The sequence below is a fragment of the Parasteatoda tepidariorum genome, chromosome X1 (genome assembly GCF_043381705.1).
Source record: "Parasteatoda tepidariorum isolate YZ-2023 chromosome X1, CAS_Ptep_4.0, whole genome shotgun sequence".
NCBI lineage: Eukaryota > Metazoa > Arthropoda > Arachnida > Araneae > Theridiidae > Parasteatoda > Parasteatoda tepidariorum.
This window is the reverse complement of record NC_092214.1, coordinates 73,912,342-73,932,256: the sequence shown is the minus strand read 5'-3', so window position 1 is coordinate 73,932,256 and position 19,915 is coordinate 73,912,342. Positions and strand designations below refer to the sequence as shown.

Below are 19,915 nucleotides of genomic sequence, written 5' to 3'. Positions count from 1 at the left end.
GTAGACTTTTCTTGTTGATAAAAATTCCAATTTAAAGCAAAATTGTAAAAACTATTGTTGACAAGTCAGTCATTATGCAACAATAATGTTTCGTTGATGTTTATCACAAATTGCACAAATAGCAAAGAAAAGAAAATTAAATATCTTTAATTTCTTATTATCCTTTTTTCAAATATTTTGCAACAAAAAAGTCTCAAGTAATTCAATTTTCTATCCTTCATTTCATGATGATCAAAAAAATAAAGAATAAAAAATATTTTTCTCCGCATTGGGACATCTGACTGCTTTCTCAGACTCTCAATCGATTGCATTTTATCCTGTTTTGAAAAACAATATTTGCAAGCATTTTTGGGAATATCAAATTTTTGGTGAAAGAATGATGGTGTTTTTAAACGGGATAAAAAATATCAGTTTACAGTTCTTTTTTATATTTTAACATAAAATTGAATTAAAATTATTAACTGTATATTTGTTCATTTAACCTTTAACTTTCAGAAAAAAGATAATTCACTTTAAATCTTTCTTGATAAAAGATTTTCTTTAGATAGTTTGAAGATTTCACTTTTTCTTTAGAATGTCTGTAGACTTTTTGTAGGCCTTTAAAACGCTTTATTATTTTTTTTAAATGCTTGTGAAATCTTAACCTAATTGCCACTGTCATGTGTATTACTTTCAGAATTCATTTTGATAATTTTCTGTACAAAATAAAATTTGCAGCCGATTAAAACTTTTGACGTGATTTGTATATTTTCTATATTTTAATTTTTTCTATCTTCCGATATTTTAGACACTCTCGATTCCATTATTTCTATATTTTGATTTTTTTCATATTTGAAATACATGCAATAACATTTAGAGAAATTGATATAAAAATAAAATAGTTTCTTTAATAGCTGAATGAACCGCACTAAAATTTTTCTTTGCCTAAAAATGTTAATTACAACTTTACAAACGTTGCATAAAGTTTACTATACTACATGTTCAGTGCACGTTTCAAATTGCTCATGATAAAATGTTATTCTCATGAAAATGTGGGACTTTGATGTTGCTAATTACTATTTTAGGTTAAAGGTGCTTTGTTATAACCACTCTTTTTTAAATTTTTAGAATTCTTGTCAAAAATAAGAACAAAAATGTATCCACAATTCATTCATACTTAAGCGAGAATATTATAAGTACTCATAATTAAATGATCTAAATTCATATTTAAGCGGAATAAAAAGAAAAGCAGGTCGAAATTAAAAGTTTTGACTGACGCAGCACTGAAAACCATTTTCATTACCTGATTAAGCAAAAAAGTAATTCTAATAATCACTTGTTAACTTCTTTATTTTTTCCTACAATCTAAGAGATGCCTATAAGCATGAAGTATTCGCATACTTTCAATAAACTAAAAAAAATGACTATAAATAACTTATGAACCATATTTTTCATGATAAAATTACGTTTTTTTCCGGTATGTAAATTAATTAGTTCTTATTCAATGATATTAATGAACCAGTTTATTAACATCAAAATGATATACTTTCGCATTGCAGATTCAAAGTGCTTAAAATTCAAACCTACTGCTAACTGTTTTTCCGACAACAAACTGTATTACTCTAAACTTATCGAAGCTGGAAAAAAAACAAACAAGATGCGCTGATATATTTCATTTTTTTATATATATTTATATTGTTTTTGTTTTTCAGGTGGGTAGAAAAAAGTATGATCTCTAAGAGAGAGGTGCCTTGTCCACCTTACTGTTTAGCTGTTCATACATGGGGTCTTATAACCCATCTATCAAAGGGGCGATTGTTCAGTATCTGCCTTCTTGCCTTATTAACATCATTCTTTTTAGCTTTGCACATAGTATTTCTCGGATATCCCCGGACACCGCTCGTTTGTCTTGATTCCGCTAGATATATACCACAAGGTAAGTTTTTCATATTATTCTTAATAATTGCCTTTATTTTTTTATTACTTTTTCAAAACTGTACATTCAAAGTGTCACAAATTAATATTTGAGAGAGAAAAAATGCTATCAAAATCTATCAAACCAATGGAAAAGAAGAAAATACGAAAAATATCAAAACCAGTTTGATTGCTTGGAGGTGCTTTTAATTATCATCTTTCTCACTTTATGTTTCCAATGGCAATCACATTTTTAGTCCTGCCTTCCTCAATGGAGGTTCGCTAAATTTAAATATTGTTTTTATTTTCTTCTGACTTGATTAATATTTTGTAAAACCTAATACGTACATATATTGACATAATTTCTGACAAAATTATGAAAACTTGGCTTTTCCAATTATTTGAAACAAAATACGTTACGTTTTAGTATTTTCTCTTGAAAGTTTTAAAGCTTTTTCAAAAAATATTGTAAATGAATTGTTTCGTGCAATTTTAAAAAAAGCGTACTTTATATATTTTTTTAAATTCTAGCAAATGTGAAATTTTCAGTGCTTTGTGATATAATAGAATATAACTTGCACACTTTATATCACCTTCAATATGAAATATTCAATTCCGTTTCGTTACTTAAAGTTTTTCTGTAAATTCATTATTTCTGAAAATTCATTCATCCATTCATTTACTTTTAAAAATTATTTAAATGAAAGAAAAAAATTTAATGAAAGTTAAAATTTTATGTAGTTTTAGTTTCTTTCGTACAACTAGTATTATTTTGAAAAGTTATAATGACCACTAAGATAATGTCATTTAGTTTATGTAAAATTTTAATGTTTTCTATAGAAATAAAACAATATAATAGGCTGAGCCATCGTTTACTTGAAACTTAACCTTTCTTTACCTTACCATACATCCTTCATCTTTACCATCCTTAAACCTTTTACCTAAAATTAAAGCCAGTGAGGCTATATATTGAATTTCAAAAAAGTCAGATACTTAAAATTCTATTTATGAGGAACTATTCGACTGATTTGGCTCAAATTTTGTATTTTGCCTTATAAAATTGCATTCATTAAAATGATGCAAACAAATGTATTCCTTATAATTCAAATTTTTTGACCATTCTTAAATAAAATAATACAAAATAATAAAAACTTACTAAAAGTTATTTTTGCATGCAATTATCTTTGGATAAACGAATTTTATAATTATGTGAAAAAAGTTTTCAATTCGCTTAAAAAGTTCTCTAGATGCAGCGAAATATGTTAAAAGTAAAATTAACATTAAAGGGTTCATACTTTGAAGTGCTCTCCTGACCAAACTATTGGGACCATATTTCACAAACTACCTCCTATATTTTGTGGATCAAAAACCCGAATCCATTGAAAAAAAGGTACGTTTATTCAGAGAAAGTACGTTTTTGTGTCTGATTTCTTAATTTAAAATATCGTCTGCTCTTAATAATTAGCATATTTGAGACCACCCCCTTGAGCCCTTAAGATTGAGTCCTAGAACGTGGCAATATAATGATTATATCAGAAGTTGTTCAGGGTGGTCCATTTTTTGGGGGGCTTTGTGTATGGCAATTTTATTGACTTTTAGTTTAGTATTGCCTCAAATATTAAGTTTATTAATAGAACAGGTAGATAGGTTGTAAGAAGCTAAAATTTTGAGCCTCGATGGCTCAGAGGATAGAGCCTTCGCCTTCCAATGAGGTAAACCGGGGTTCGAACCCGGCGATAGCTGGTCGATACGAATTCCGCATTCGGCTTGCACCAACCACAGTGCTGACGTGAAATATCCTCAGTGGTAGACGAATCATGGGTAAGAGTCCCCTTGCCATCAGGCTAACAGTGGGAAATTCTCGTGGTCTTCCTATGCATGCAACGCAATGCGGGTTAGTTCCATCAGAAAATCCTCCACGAAGGCAAATTTCTCCCAATACTTGATCCAGGAGTTCCCTTGTCCTCTGGATTGGGTTCAAAATTACAAGGCTACGGAGTTGAACATTAGTAGTCGTAACCCATAAATTGAGTCGGCAGTTCAACGACGGTTATAAAAATGAAATAAAATAAAATAGGTAGATATCTGTATATATATATATCCTCTAGTTTTATATAGAAAATAAAGTATTTTTGATGTATCTATCATGAAAGTTTATGGTTATTTATGGTATAGATTTATTTTTGAGTTTTATAAATTTATTTTAAGGGACTCGGAAAGTGTCAAGATCCACTATTAATATCTTAATAATTTGACGCAGAATTTTTATTAAACATGTTTTTCATACCTTTTTCATTATTTCGTATTAAATTTGGTCAAAATAAGGGGAAAATATTATATTTAGCATTTTAATAATTTATAATTAAGCAATACAGCGCGAAATAGCAATGTTTTTTTTCTTCGTTAAGGGTCTCTTCCGAAACCAGCTCACTTCCAAGCAATAATTTTTCAAATTTGCCGTTATTTAGATCTAAGAAAAAAAATTATTCATAATTAAAATTTTTTTAATTTGCAAATTTAATTATTGATAAATTTTTGAATGTGAGTGAAAAAAAATGTCAATCTAACTTTTTTGAATTTTATATTTTAGTGCAAACGTAATTCCGATAATCTAAAACATTTTCTTAGTAAGTATTGGACTGTTTTCTATAATTAAAAAATATAAAAATATTTGTTTGCTTATAGTTAGAGCGTCAGAAAAAAATATCCAAAAAGGACATCAGTGTCAATCTGGGACTAAGGATTCAGGCCTACTTATTCAAGAAATAGTTGTAACCAAAATATTATTTTACAATATTCATATAAAATAACAAAATTAAATGCAACAGATGTCAATTGATTCCATTTACTATTCTTCTTTAAGTATACATGAATTTGAAAGCGGTCACCAGATCCTCATATTAGAATGTAGAATGGCATGTTAAATTGCCTTTCTTGTTGCCATTTTTAAGGAATGTTAAATAACACTAGAACTATTCCCAAGAAATGGTTTTCAAAAATATTACTTCATTAATTAAAAGAGCCAATTTTTCTGAATTAATTGCAACATTTTAAGAACCAGGTAAAAAGAATCCCCCCAAAATTTCTTGTCTATCCCTCCCTGTTTCTCTTTTATAACACGAGGGAAAACTAACGAATCATTTCGTCATTGATGAATTCTAACGATTTACAGAAATACGAGAGTTAAAAAAACTTTTACTATTTTCTTTCGAATGAAATACATTCATAAAAAATGTAACATTAATACACCTAGAATAGAGTTTAGCTCAATATTTATTCACGATTAAAAAGAACTAATTTTTTAGCAATTGTACTATTTGAAGGAAAGATACTAGGTAAAAATAATCCTCAAAAAATAAACTTGTATTACGTATTCTGTCCCCTCCCTGTAAAAGTGTTTCTCCTTTACAAAACGAACAAAGAGGGAAAAATTCGAATGATTTTGTTTTTTATGAAGATTTACGAAGTACGATCTATAGCGATAGGAATTTTAATAAAGTTAGCTATTTTCTTTAGATTAAAATACAATTACATATTTTAATATAACTTTTCTGCATATTCAGATTATTTTCTTTAACAAAAATAGTCAAATTGTACTTATACTCAAAATTAAAACTATTTAGAAATCTTACCTTAATAGTGTAGTTAAGAATGCTATAAATATTTTTTAAAGTTATTTTTTAAAGTTAAGTGATTTCTTTTGAAATAATGACAGTCTGGTAATCGGAAGACGTAACAAAAAAGAATTAACTACCCCTTTTAAATACTATCTTGATTAGTGTGTAGGTAAAGGTAAAGAAAATTTCTATTAATCTCCATTTCCAGTATTTACTTATATTCCATTTTTTAATACGTAAATTTTAAATTCAATTGAATTTTTTAGTATATTTATCTATGTATATGTTAGTGCACCTCGAATTAACAATGCAGAATTAAAAACTCGAAATTATAGGCAATTTTGTTTGATTTACATATAAATACTTATATGCATTATCATACTTTTTATACTAAACACCAGGCCGGCCAGGTGGCCGAGCGGTTAGCGTGACTGACTGCGAAGCCATAGGCTGTGGGGTCGAATCCCGCTCTGGGCATGGATGTTTCTCTCTCTCTCTTTGTGTCGTCCTTTGTTGTGTGTGTGTGTATGGTGTGTGAATGTGGCCCACCCTATAAACGGGTTTGTGGCAGTGTGGCGTGGGCAATGTTGCTCGCCTCCGTGACTTTGGTTCACAGGTGCCCACTGGGTAAAGCGAAATGAGCAACAATTCTGGCATAGTATAGGCAAAGATACAAATTCAGTGCCTGCCATTGAAAAAAAAAATACTAAGCACCAGTTACACTGAATTAAGTTTGCACCATTTGCGGAATTTTTTCAGCATTTAAAAAAATTAAAATACTTTATTAATTAAGTGCACAAAAGCTACTGTAATTTTATTCTATTTAGCCTAGATTTAAAATAAGACTATATTTATTTTACAATCAATAGTGACTTCAGTTTGCAATATTAATTTGAAGCATAAATAAAAAATATTTTAATGTTCAAAATTTAGAGACTTCATAATTTTCTTCGCTCTCTTCTTATACAAACAACATAAGCATTCGAATTCATTTGTAAGTCCCGTAAACCACGAGGTTTAATATAAATCTACCCAAAAGACGAAGAAATAAAATAAATAATAGATAAACGTAGGTTTTTTTTTTTGGCCCACCTATAAAATCATTAATTTATATTAATGAATGATTATAAAATAAATTATTTCGAAAACATCTTTTGAAAACTTGAACAATTATAAATTACTCTTGCTTATTTTACGTCTTTTTTTGGTAAATTAGTTTTAATAACTATACGAAATAGCTAGATTTTACAGTAAATCAAAATTTTTAGACATTTCGTTATACATTTCATATGCTACATATCGTTCCGATTTTATTACGGAAATTTGATAAACTTTAAGGGTAGAGTGATTTTTCGCTTCAGCCAGCTAAGTTTAGCATTTTATAGGCTGTTTTAATTAGAAAGATTCTGTTAGAAAAATGTTCATTATGTTCTTTCTAATAATCGCAAAAAATTTTAATTATAAAAAATTGTTAAATCTGAAAAAAAGCTTGAAATAACAGTGCAAATAAAGAAAAAAATGAAAAAAAGATGAGGTGCATGAAATCGGATCTAAACATTTATGAAGGAAAAAAATGTATTATTAATCAGAACCTACCTATGATCAACAATTGTTCCATTTTATGGTGGTTAAAAGAAATTTGTTTTATAGTTTAATTTGACACAAAAAAGTTGAATTTCCAAAATAAATAATTAAAAAGAATAATGATTTAATAAAAATCTTAATTTTGGATAGCTGTTTATTACACTCAAAACAGTTACTTTTTTCATTAAATATGAATAACCAAAAATGTTAAGCACCTATTACTAACTACTAAGTACTATTACAATGTAACATTTAATGACCCCGTTTTCTCTTCCCGCCTTATCAAATCAGTACGGCAACCCCTTTTTCTTCTCCTGTTTTATCCTTCCACCCCTCTATAGCGGGAGTGGCACATCATGGAATCTACCCCCACGTGATACGACCCAAACACGTGGGACAAACTAGATCACTCCATCTTAGATAATTAAAAGTAGCGTAGAAAATATAATAGTAGGTTGTGAAAATATATTTCGAACACATCGAATAATCATAAATTATTTGTTTTCATTTTGTATCTTTGTTAGACTAGTTTCAATAATTTAATGAAGTAGCTAGATTTTACAACTTATAGATTTTCTAATGTTCCATTATACGCTTCATATATAAATGCGTTTCATTCATATGCAAAACCTCCTCCAAAATCGATAACCGTCTTTAGTTTGTAAAAGCCACACCAGGAAGCGCTGAACGCGAAATTCACTTTCCTTGTCTGTCGTTCAATTTTATTCTTTTCTAGAAATCGGACTAATGAAATATTTTTAATTGACATGAAAACGTTGTTTTATTTTATTTATTGAGTGGCACTATGGGGATTGCATTAAATATTTTATTGATGGATTTTTCAACTTGTCAAAATCTTAGACGAAAAAGTTTACTGTAGTTAAGTTTGTTCCATTTAATAAATGTTTGTAAAATGTTTTTCACCACCTCAATATGGAAATAATTTAAGTATAAACAAACGTAACTACTATGTGGTAGTATTTTTACGCTATGAAGAAAGCAAACAAATTTTTGTGAAATTAGACATGCATAAGACTTACGTCACAACCACCAAAACGAAAAGAAAACAAACAAAAAAAATTCCACAAAAAGAGTAGAATTTACCAGTTACGGGTTAACTGACTAAGAATGTTCTAGGCAAAATTACCTTAATCTCATAAATGAAATGCATATTTATTTATATAAACTGAAGCAATGGGCTATTTTTATATAAAAAAGTTATGTGAAGAAATATTTTTTTGTTTAAAATTAGATAACATCATAATCTAACGTTTCTTTGAATAATTTCAGAATATCAGAAAGATATAAGAAATCACAGTTTTCTCTACATTATAATGTAGACATCTCTTAATTACGTCACTTGTTCACCGTAATACTATTTTGCAGAAGTTTTGATACCATAAGTAATGCATTTTATGTTATTAATTAGTTTTTTATTAGTTATTGTTTTACTAAAAGGAAGAGTAAGCGGAAAAATTTAACAACATTAATAAACTATCTAATATTTAAGGCAATCTTATTAAATTCTTACTGAATAAGAATAAACGAATCAACCTAAGCCACAACTAATTAATATTTTACCAATATGTAAATTTTTATTCTAAAAACTATGCTTACATGTCTTCAAAAACCCGAATGATTGTAACAAAATGGACTTGACTAGTTTGAGAAGACCAAAACAAATTTATTCCATACCCTAGATTTTTTTTGTTACCTTATTGCTTTAGTTACTTAACTCTTATAATTCGAAGCGGTATATTACTAACAATATTAACTTTATATATTAAAATAACTAAAAGTACTGAAATAAATAACTAAATATATTAAAAAAACGTACATAAAATACATATAAAGTAACTGTTTCTATATCTATGTATCTAATATTCTGTATACAATATAGTAAATAACATCTTGAATATTCTCTCTTAATTAATAATCTACCCTTTAATATTTATTTGTCAGCTTTTTTTATAATTATGGCCAAATTTATGACGTAGAGCTTTAAATCCTTCAAATTCGAGCCATGAATTTCAATTTTTTAACTCTGCAGTTGAGCATTGTTATAATTTTGTTTCTTGTGGGTATTTTTCTTTCTTCATTTGTTTTTTTCACTTCTTTCCAAATACATATTCAATTCTGCAGTCATTTACGCGAATCTAGAGTTTTTTTTAAATACATTCTATTATTTTAAAATTTGCAAGCAGATGATCATTCTGGGAACTGGAGATAATTTCATCATTACCTTCTTGAATTTTCTGCGTCATACTTCTCATTGTTTAGAAAAGTAGTTTTAATTTGCATTTAAAATGTGAAAGAAAAGTACGGAATTTTTGTATTTGAATTTTTTATTAATGCGTAGTTTCATATTTTCTGCTAGTTCATTTAAAAATTTACGTTTAGCCACTACTTTAAAAATTCAAATTTTTAAAATTATTCACTCCATCTCTTCATCAACTCTTCCATTTTTTAAAAACTTTTTTTTCTCAGAAACAATACGCATTTCTCCAGCAGAATTTTAAGTTTATTAAAATAATTATCTTTAATTTTCTTTTTAATTAACATGAAAACTTTTTTTTTCTAGAAAATTTTAGAACATTCCATTTAAATATTTGTAAATAAAACCTAGATTTTTATACAAACAGTGAGCGAGTAAAAAAAAAAGGAAAAAAACATTCTCTTATAACTTTTGATTCAATGATCGGATTTTCTCGTATAATAGAAGCCTCGGAGCCTCCGTGGAAAACAAAGTGGGGCCCTTTCAATCCCCGGTACTTTGATGCTTTTAATATGTAATGACCCATCTTTTTAACTAGAAAGTATTTAAAAATAGAATTTTTTTCGCATATTGATATTTTTTGAATAAATTTGTTTTAAGCAAATTTAAAATAATGAAAATATAATGGAAAAGGAAGACTGAAATAATAGACCCACTTTAAATTAATGCAAAGTAGTTTTTGCTGTAAGAATTTTTATAAAAATTACGATAGGAAAACATAATATACCACGGAATTAATGAAGATTTATTAAATTATAATTAAAAATTATAATTTACTAAATAATCAATTATAATTTAAAGCATTCAGAAAAATGTAAATTTTGTAAAAAATTAAATTGAATTTTATTGATATCAAAACAATTTAACTTTTGTACTTTGTGGGCCCCTTATACTCGGGAACATTGGAGCACTGCCCCTCTTTCCTCTTTGGTAGCTACCCCCCTGAAAGTACTCGATCTTAATGGTTCGAGGAAGTAATCTAAAATATGCTAATTAGTTAGAGCAGATGATACTTTAAGTTATAAAATCAGATGCAAAAATGCACTTTTTCTGAATAAACATGTCTTTTATTTGATGGATTATGATTTCTAACCCCCGAAGTATGGGAGGAGGTAACTACAATCTAGGAAATATAGTAATAGTTTGATCAGGAGAGTTGTAGGTCAGGATATAAAAGTTTGGACCCTTTTATGTTAATTTTACTTTTTGCGCATTTTGCCGTATCTAGAGAATTGTTTAATTGAATTGAAACATGTTTGCATAAAATTATAAAATTCGCTCAACCAAAGATATTTTTATGCTCAAAAAAATAATAATTATTTATTATTTTTTACTATTTTATTTAATAATAGATAAAAAAAATTTAATTGTAAGGTACACAAATTTTTACATGATTTTAAAGAATGTAATTTTATATGGAAAAATATAAAATTTGAACATAATTGGTCGAACTGTTTCTGAGAAATATCTGACTTCTTTAGAGCTTGATATGTCTTGCAGTTACAACCAAAGACGCAAAACATCTTGTACAAAATTTTAAAGCAAAACAATTTTCTGGAGGAAAACAAAATTTTAAGTTATTTCGTATCCAAAAATGATTTTTTATTATAGCATGAAAATGCATAACGAGTTAAGGTGATTTTTCTGTACTTTTGTGGGACAGAATTACTTGATTGAAACCAGATTAAATCCTGGGAGTATTTCCATCATTATCAGATGTTTCAAAAATATTTCTTGGTATAAATATATGGTATAAAATCTTCGAACATGAATATTGTATCATTTTTAAATGCATCCCTAGATGTAAAAAATAATAAGAAATTCACAAAGCGTTCGACATTTTTCTCCTGCAGCTTAAACTGTCCTGATTTTCTGTTTTATAGACAAAATTTATTTCTATTAAAAAAATGTTCTTCTATTATTATTATTATAAACAATATATGGTCGTTTTTTGGAAAATAAGACTGCCTTAGTTTTTCTGGAATACGTTTAAATGAATTCTATGGTGCAAAAGTACTTAAAAAATGCATAAAGATTTTGGCTGCTGGACATTTTTCCCAAGTCCTTTATGTTTGGGAAAATATAAATTTTTTATAAAAATTATTAAAATATTCTATTCTTATTCATGGAAATGAATAGAATGAATATATATATATATATATATATATATGAAAGGGTAGCAGTCATGGTGAGTGATGTTAGGCCACGCAGATAGCAGTTGGAAGGCAAAACATATTTTATTAGCTTCACATAGTATATTTAAGACATTTTCTAGCAAAGGCGGAGCTCCANCTCTGTATATATATATATATATATATATATATAGTATTAACTATAATTATGTATACATAAATAAAATGAAATAGTCTTATTTCAGATGTTGAGAGTATGAGAGTTCGATTCCCAAGGACAAAACGACGCCTTCCACAATGCATCATCATAGGCGTCAGGAAATGTGGTACTCGAGCGCTTTTGGAATTCCTCAATTTGCATCCATCCATCCAGAAAGCATCGGACGAGGTAATGTTTGTTCAATCAATTGATGAAAATCACATTATTTGTTTTCTGTAAAAAAAAATGTAGTGTTCCTTATAACAATATTGGCTTTCTATTTTTTTCTTTTTTTTTATTATTTTATTGCAAAAGGAATCCGTTTTTGACAAGACTGGCAAAATGCAATTTCATTGCGTTTTCTTTCATGCGCACAAAGACGATTCTAGGATGCATTTACTTTGATGTCTACCGATTTGGATTGGATATTACTAAACTCGTGCAATTGAAACTGTTCTTCCTTTACGTATATCGAATGCTCATGAACGGCAACATATCAAATGTACTATCCCAACATTACCCGCAGCTTTTGAATGTCATCCTTAATAATACAAATAAAAAAAAATACTTTAAAGGTCACAAATTCATATTTAAGCTGTAAAAATTTAAAAAAAAAAATTATATTGATAACCTTATAAAACATTACCGAAGACGACAAGATAAAAATATACAAAAATCAGTTTGTTTGCCTGAGAGAACTGAAAAGACAAATTATATTTTCTGTGTGTGCATGTGCGAAAATCTATACTACATTCAAATTTCATCAGGCAGGCAATGATGACGTCTTTGTTTTCTACTATTTAGAAGGCGAATGTCAATGTAAAATTATCAATTATCAGCAAAAGTGAGAGTTTTCGAAAGAGTGAAAACTGGAACACAATATTTTAGTGCAAAAAAAAAAAGAAAAGAAATTAAAAAACTTTAATAAAAAAATACCACTTATGGAAAGCGTAATATAAATATTTTTTTTAATCTCAATCCATGACTTGAATAATGCAAATTTTCGAATTAAATAAATTTAGGTTTCACTTCTAAATTAAGCTGAAGAAAAAAATTTTCAAAAGAATAAATAAATTTGACACTAAATATTATTTACTTGGAAATAGCGTAATATTACTTCAATGAGGTGAAGCGGGGTAAAAACAGGATGGTACAATCTTCCGGTAATTTTTAGTGAGGCGAATCATATGCTGTATTTATTATGTCCATTAGTGAGATGGAAAGCAGTTTTAGAATTTTAATGAATATTAAATTAATTTTCATTTTATCATTTAATAATCTTAACTTCTTTTCATCAAAAAGAAGTCTTTATATAATTTGAACGCAATGCCAAAAAGTTGAAGGATAACTTACAATGTGCTAAATTTGAAAGCAATTGTACTAGATTAAGACCATTTATCAATTCAAAGATTAGCGATCTATGCCTCCCCCCCTATATTTCGATTTTTATGCTGAGATTATTATATTTTATTTTATCCTGCTTCCAGGAATAGCGATTGATAAAGAGGGAAACAATACTTAAGTATGGCATTTTTTGAATTGTTTGAAGTAGCTCAATGTATAAGTTTTATTATTAATTAATTTATAAATCTGTTAGCTACTGTGTATTGTAATTGACTTGTGTATTGTATTCGGGTAAAAAAAAAGTATTAACACACCATCAATACCATTTTTTCAATAGGGTTACATAAAATTTTATTTAAAATTTTACTTCAGATTCATGCCGTCCGATGATTAGTTAAAAAAGCTCATTTTAGCAACGGAAAAAGAGGAAGTATGTTTTATATGAGATTTATTCTTCCTGCTGAGATCAAACTCATTTTTTTTATTTTCAAATAATACATTAGTTTCTGTTGTGGAAAACAATACTTATATTTTGGATTCGATATATAGGGTGTCCCGTAATGACCACCTGTAATACATATTTTCTGAATTTTTGTCGAATATGAAGTCAAAAATATATATATAGGGGTTGCGCATTAATATTAAAAAAAGGGGGAAAAAACACGCTATCGAACTCTGCCGAATCAATATTAAGGAAAACGGAAGGAAAAATTCCAAAAACGGTTTGAATGAAACTATGAAAGTTGGAAGTATTTCCGATAATAGCTTTTCATCTCTCATATACCGTTTTGACCTTTTTGTTTCTAAGAATCACTTTTTAGCCCCTATCTGTTTCCAAGGTAATTCAAACAGGTTTTTATGTTTTTAATCCCACCTTTCTCAGCAGTAATTTCAGAAGCGTTTTTTTCCTTATTTCAATATTAACTTGCACCCGTTAATAGATAGATATATTTTTTATTTTTTAGCCGGCCAGGTGGCCGAGCGGTCAGCCTGCTTGACTGTAAAGCCAATGGCTGGGGGGTTTGAATTTCGTCCAGGGCATGGATGTTTTTCTGTGTGTTGTTCTCTATTGTGTGAATGTGTCCCACCCTATGAACTGGTATGTGTGGTAGTGTTTCGTGGTTAATGTTGCTTGCCTCCGTGACTTAGGTTCACAGGTGCCCACTGGTTAACGTTAATTGAGCAAAACTTCAGGCATCTTCCGAGATGAAGAAGGAAAGTTCAGTGCCTGCAGTTAGAAAAAAATAGATGTATCTTTTTGACTTCATTTTTAGCATGGATCATAAAATTTTTTTGATTGGGAAAGCCAAGAATATTTAAATTTTGTATAAGCAATTCTAAATTAAATAACCACTAAATATGAAATGATATAAGAAAATATCAATAAATTGAACGAGATGATCATTCATTATCCATTTTACTAGGTAAGATGCCAATTGTGACATCATTAGCACCAAAAGATTTTAGCAGCTGTGTTAAATTTTTATTCTTTACTATAGATCATTTGAATTTTAACAACAATATGCAAGCCATACCTATAAACAACTGATCAAAATTTGTGAAGTTAAGCTGGAGTATTGAATTTTGATTTTTTTAATAGTATTTAATGCTGTATTGTTAATGATTTTCAGGTGCATTTTTTCGACGAAGATGACAAATACAAGTTGGGTTTAGAGTGGTACCGTCGAAGGATGCCTTATTCTTTCCCAGATCAGATAACCATTGAAAAAAGTCCCGCTTACTTCATCACTGATTCAGCTCCAGCCAGAATTCGAGCTATGAATGAAAGTGTGAGATTGTTGCTGATAGTTCGTGACCCTGTAACAAGGTTAATATCCGATTATGCTCAACTGGCAGCTAACAAAGCTAAGAAGGACAAGGCACTGGCCTCCTTTGAAGATCTCGTTTTCATGCCCAATGGCCAAATCAACACAGCATACAAGGCGGTCCGCATCAGCATGTATTCCATCTTCTACGAAAAATGGCACAGGCTTTTTCCTCGTCGCCAGATCCATATCGTTGATGGAGACGATCTCATCCGAGATCCGTTTCCGGAGGTGCAGCGGATCGAAGAATTCCTCGGAATAGCGCACAGAATCTCGAAAGAGAATTTTTTTTACAACAAAACAAAAGGTTTTTATTGTGTTCGAAATGAAACGACTGAGAAATGCCTCAATGAAAGTAAAGGGAGAAGACATCCGATAATCTCAGATCAAGTCATTCATAAACTGCGTCAGTTTTACGCTCCTTATAATAAAATGTTCTTCAGAGCTGCTGGTCGAGATTTTGGTTGGCCAGAAGAATAATACATATCATGCTCTGTATCTCGCTATCATCACAACGACTTTTTTTAATCTCGACAAATTATTTTTTTATATCGGTGCAAATACCCAATGCTTCCCTATCAAAATATAATTCATGTCTTAGTATTTTACATTCTAATCATAATTAAGAAAAAGAGCTTTGTTTGAGGTATCTTGAGAAGGTCCTATGAACTACCAGTGCATATCTAAATCTTACCTTAGACTACAAATTTTGCAAAACCAATCAAAAGTTCGTTAACTTTTCGAGCGAATATATACATATCAATATATCTTAGACCATGGTGATATTACATGACGGAATTTAGAAAAATAATTATCTTATGCTTCCTTTACAAGCAAGAAAACTGTTCATATATTGAGAAATAAAGACTAATGTAAGCAGAATACTAAAGTCCGATTTATGTTTGAATGGATGTTTTCGAAGTATTTTCCTAATAGCATTGCATTAATTCGATATGCCTTCATATAAGTTTATTTAAAGACATTACTCAAAAATTTATACTTCAGAAAGGAAATTAAATAGTTTCATAAAAATAGGTGTTTCAGAAGGTGAATAAATCTCTTTTGGAGAAAATGTAACAATAGCATTGGTGTTTCAGATATCCAATTTTTGGAGGAGACGAAATTAAAATATTAAGTTAGAAAAGCTCTCACAATTTCTCTCACGGAAGTAAAATTCTCATTATTTGTTAAATATCAGCAAAATAATTATAATTTTTTAATTTCTGAGGGAGTGATTTGCTTAGTTGCGTTCAAACAAATGATGATCTATCAAACTTTATTTTATTTATCTGAAATAATTGGAGGGACTTTTTGAAATTTTTAATTATTGCGGGAAACATATAACCACCGTCTTTCCGTGTCAATGATGGCTATGATACAATAATTTTAAAAAATGATTCTGATACGTGAATTATACATTTTATCGCTATTATCATTTTTATACTAAGCTTCGCTACTAAATATTGTACTTAAAATTACTCGTGAGCAAATATTTTTTTACAAGATATATTTATCTGAAACTTTTGATTTTTTATCGTATTAAGTACAAAATAAAGATAAGATTTTACGTAAATGAGCTAATAAATCAATATGTTTTAAAGACGTACTTTTCAGATTTTATTTCCAAAATAACAAAAGAAATTTGCCTTAATCTTCCTGTTAAACATTTACAATCCCTGTTAAAATTCATAATTCACTGCTAATTAGCTTAGAATGAAGTTTTTATTCATTTTCATTAAACTAATTAAAGCTCAAAACTTAAATTTAACAAAGATTAAAAATCAGCAATTAAAATGTTTATTTGCATTACTAATTGCACATAAGTTTAATCTTGAAATTTAAAAATACAAAATAAAACGCATTACAAAAATTGTGTTCTGAAAAAGCAAAAGTGCTAAAACTAATGGATTAAAAAAATAATTTTAATTAAGCACCAATTTTTGTGACCTTTAGTTTCTTTTTATTGCCATTATGATTATTATTATTTGCAAGATCCTAATATTTTAAGGAAAGTGCTTACTAACATATTTAAGAGCTTAAATTTGATAGTTTTTTTTTCTCCCTTTTTTGTAGTTTTAAATGCAAAGTTATAAAAAGTAGCACACTTTTAAACAAATATTACAGCAAAAATAAATAAATAAATAAAAAATCGCAATTGAACAATTGTTCAAAACTCAAAATGTCAGTCTTTTATGATATTGCATTGTTTAATTTAAAACTTTTAAATGCTAAACCGAATTAAACTTAACAATCTTTCTCCTTTAAAATTCCATTTATGTTCTATTGATTCTATGAAATTCAGTATCCAACTAATTATTTCAAAATCAAAATTATTTGCTTTTAATAATTGAAAATTTAGAAAATAGACTTAATTAAGTTGTTCTAAAGTTTGCAATATTGAATTTCTTTCGATAACTACGGCAACAAAGTTTACAGAAAAACCTGAAGACAAAAATGATAAACCAGTTTTTAAACGATAATTCAAATAAAAAAAAATTATTTTATTCTACTTTTCCAGAAAGCATATTCAAGTTGAACATTAAAATTATTTCTTAAAAATCATGCTGAAAATTTTAAATATAAGTAATATTGAATCATTTTGGTTCATTTGCAAGCTTTATTATTTTGTTTTTATTAGGCTAATATAGAATAGGTTTTGTTTTTTTTAATTCTAAAGTATAAAGTAAAACATAAGCAAAGTAATTTGTGAATTGCTAATTTAGTATTTCATAGCAGAATATTTTGGTATAAACTCATAATATTGAGAGCTTATATTTTAAAATAAATTTATATAAAAAACTATTATTTTTTATTTCTTGTTTGGAGAAATAAATAAGTTTTTTAAAAGTGTGAATTGAAGGATACCTCAATCAATACATATCATTGGTAAAAAAACGTCGCAAGATTCTGCCTCACGTGAGATCTACAATATTTTCCAGCAGATTCACGGTTTTTTTCTTTTTATTTCAAAATTGGATGTTGAATAACAATTGAAAGATGACCTCAATAAATACATATCATTAGTAAAAACGTAATTTTTCTACGCAAGATTCTGCCTCACGTGTGATCCATGATATTCTCCCAGAGTATCGCAATTATTTTCTTTTTTTTCTAAATGGGATAATCAAATAATTTTGTGTTGAATTACAATTGAAACATACCTCATTAAATATATATCATTAGAAAAAGAACACAACTGATTTTCGCAAGATTCTTTCTTGCATAACTTCCACGATATTGTCCCGAAAGAGATACACGGTTTTTTTATTTTTATCTCCTAATTCAAGAAATTAGCAAGTTTTTCAGAATATAAATTAGATGAAACCTCAATCAATACATATCATTAGGAAAAAAGCACAATTATCCTCCACAAGATTCTATCTCACATGCGATCAACGATATTCTCCCGAAGATTCACGGTTTCTTTCTAATTGTTTCTAAATTGGATAATTAAATAATTTTTTTGTTAGATGACAATTGAAGGATACCTCAACAAATACATATCATTAGGAAAAGTACACAACTGCCTTTCGCAAGATTCTATCCTGCGTGACTTTCACGATATTTTCCCTCAAGAAGATACGCAGTTTCTTTATTTTTGTTTCTTAATTCAAGAAATAAAAAAGTACTTCAGAATATAAATTAAAAGAATCTTCAGCATATACATATCATTAGGAAAAGTGCACGATTATCCTGCGCAAGATTTTAACCCGCGTGTGATTCACAATATTCTCCAGTAAGAAATACAAGGTTTCGTTTTTTAATTGGAGAAGTAAAATAATTTTTTAAAATATAAATTGAAAGATACTTTAACAAATAAATATCATTAGGAAAAGAACACATCCTTGCGCACGATTCTGCTCCACGTGAGATCCACGATATTCTCCCTTTAGGGATACACGGTTTCTTCATTTTTTATCTCATAAGTCAAGAAGTAAACAAGTTTTTTAGAATATAAATTGAAAGAAACCTCGATAAATACATATCATTGGAAAAAGAACACAACTGCCTTTCTCAAGATTCTGTCCTGCGTGACTTCCACGATATTCACCCTCAAAAGATACACGGTAACTTTATTTCTTAATTCCAGAAGCAAATAAGTATTTTAGAATATAAATTAAAAGAATCCTGAGTATATACATATCGGTAGGAAAAGAACATAATTATCTATTGCAAGATTTTAACCCGCGTTAGATACACAATATTCTTCCGCTTATTATTTTTTAATTAAAGATGTAAAATAGTTTTTTAAAATATACATTGAAAGAAACCTTACCAAACACATATCATTAGGAAAAGGCCGCATCTTTCGCAAGATTCTGTCCCACGTAAGATCCGCAACATAAGCGGTTTCTTTCATTTCATTTCTTAATTGAAGAAGTAAATAATTTTTTGAATAAATAAAATATACCTCAATAAATACATATCCTTTTTCCATTGGTAGTTTAGAAAATTTGTGGAAATCAAGAAATTCTAAAAACGTGAAACTCATTGTGCAAACATACAAAAAAGCATTACGAGCTAATTCTGTGATCAGCCAATAATAACTTTTAGAGAAAGTTGCTGTCAACCCACAAGAAAAATGTTTATCGTGTATCATTCTGACGCAATCTTTCACTGAATCGTTTTATGGTCAGGTCCGAAAACTTACTTATTAGAGTTTAACAATGTAGTAAACAGAGAAAATCTGCATAAAAAACTTTCCCGAAGTCAAATCAAGTAACTTTTCTGAAATATATTAGAGTATAAATAGCAATATTTATTTGGTAGTTGATATTTAAAATGGCAAGATGAAATAGTCTTTTAATACATATCATTGTTCCTGATAAAACTGCCCTGACATTTCAACATGCCATTTATTATATCATGGAATTTAGTACAGTCAGTACAAACCTCCTCTAGGTGGAAATTTTTTTTTCTCTGAATAATGGTGGTAGCTTGATACTGAGTATTTGTCATATTTACATATCAAAATGTAATGTTAGATATATATTTACAAAGCATATTTTAAATGCAGCTGATATATTTATAAATTGTCTTTCTAA

General features: G+C 28.4%; 1 protein-coding gene across 1 annotated transcript in view; it reads left to right on the top strand.

Annotated features, from left to right (window-relative positions):
• The window catches only part of LOC107448395 (heparan sulfate glucosamine 3-O-sulfotransferase 1-like), a 29,287-nt gene extending 12,331 nt beyond the window's left edge, over positions 1 to 16,956 (top strand). Inside the window, exons 2-4 of the mRNA XM_016063567.3 lie at positions 1,692 to 1,915; positions 11,747 to 11,889; positions 14,676 to 16,956. Of these exons, the coding sequence (XP_015919053.1) occupies positions 1,708 to 1,915; positions 11,747 to 11,889; positions 14,676 to 15,350 (1,026 nt within the window). The 5' untranslated portion in view covers positions 1,692 to 1,707 and the 3' untranslated portion in view covers positions 15,351 to 16,956. The remainder of the gene's footprint in view (positions 1 to 1,691; positions 1,916 to 11,746; positions 11,890 to 14,675) is intronic.
• Positions 16,957 to 19,915: the final 2,959 nt, after the last annotated feature.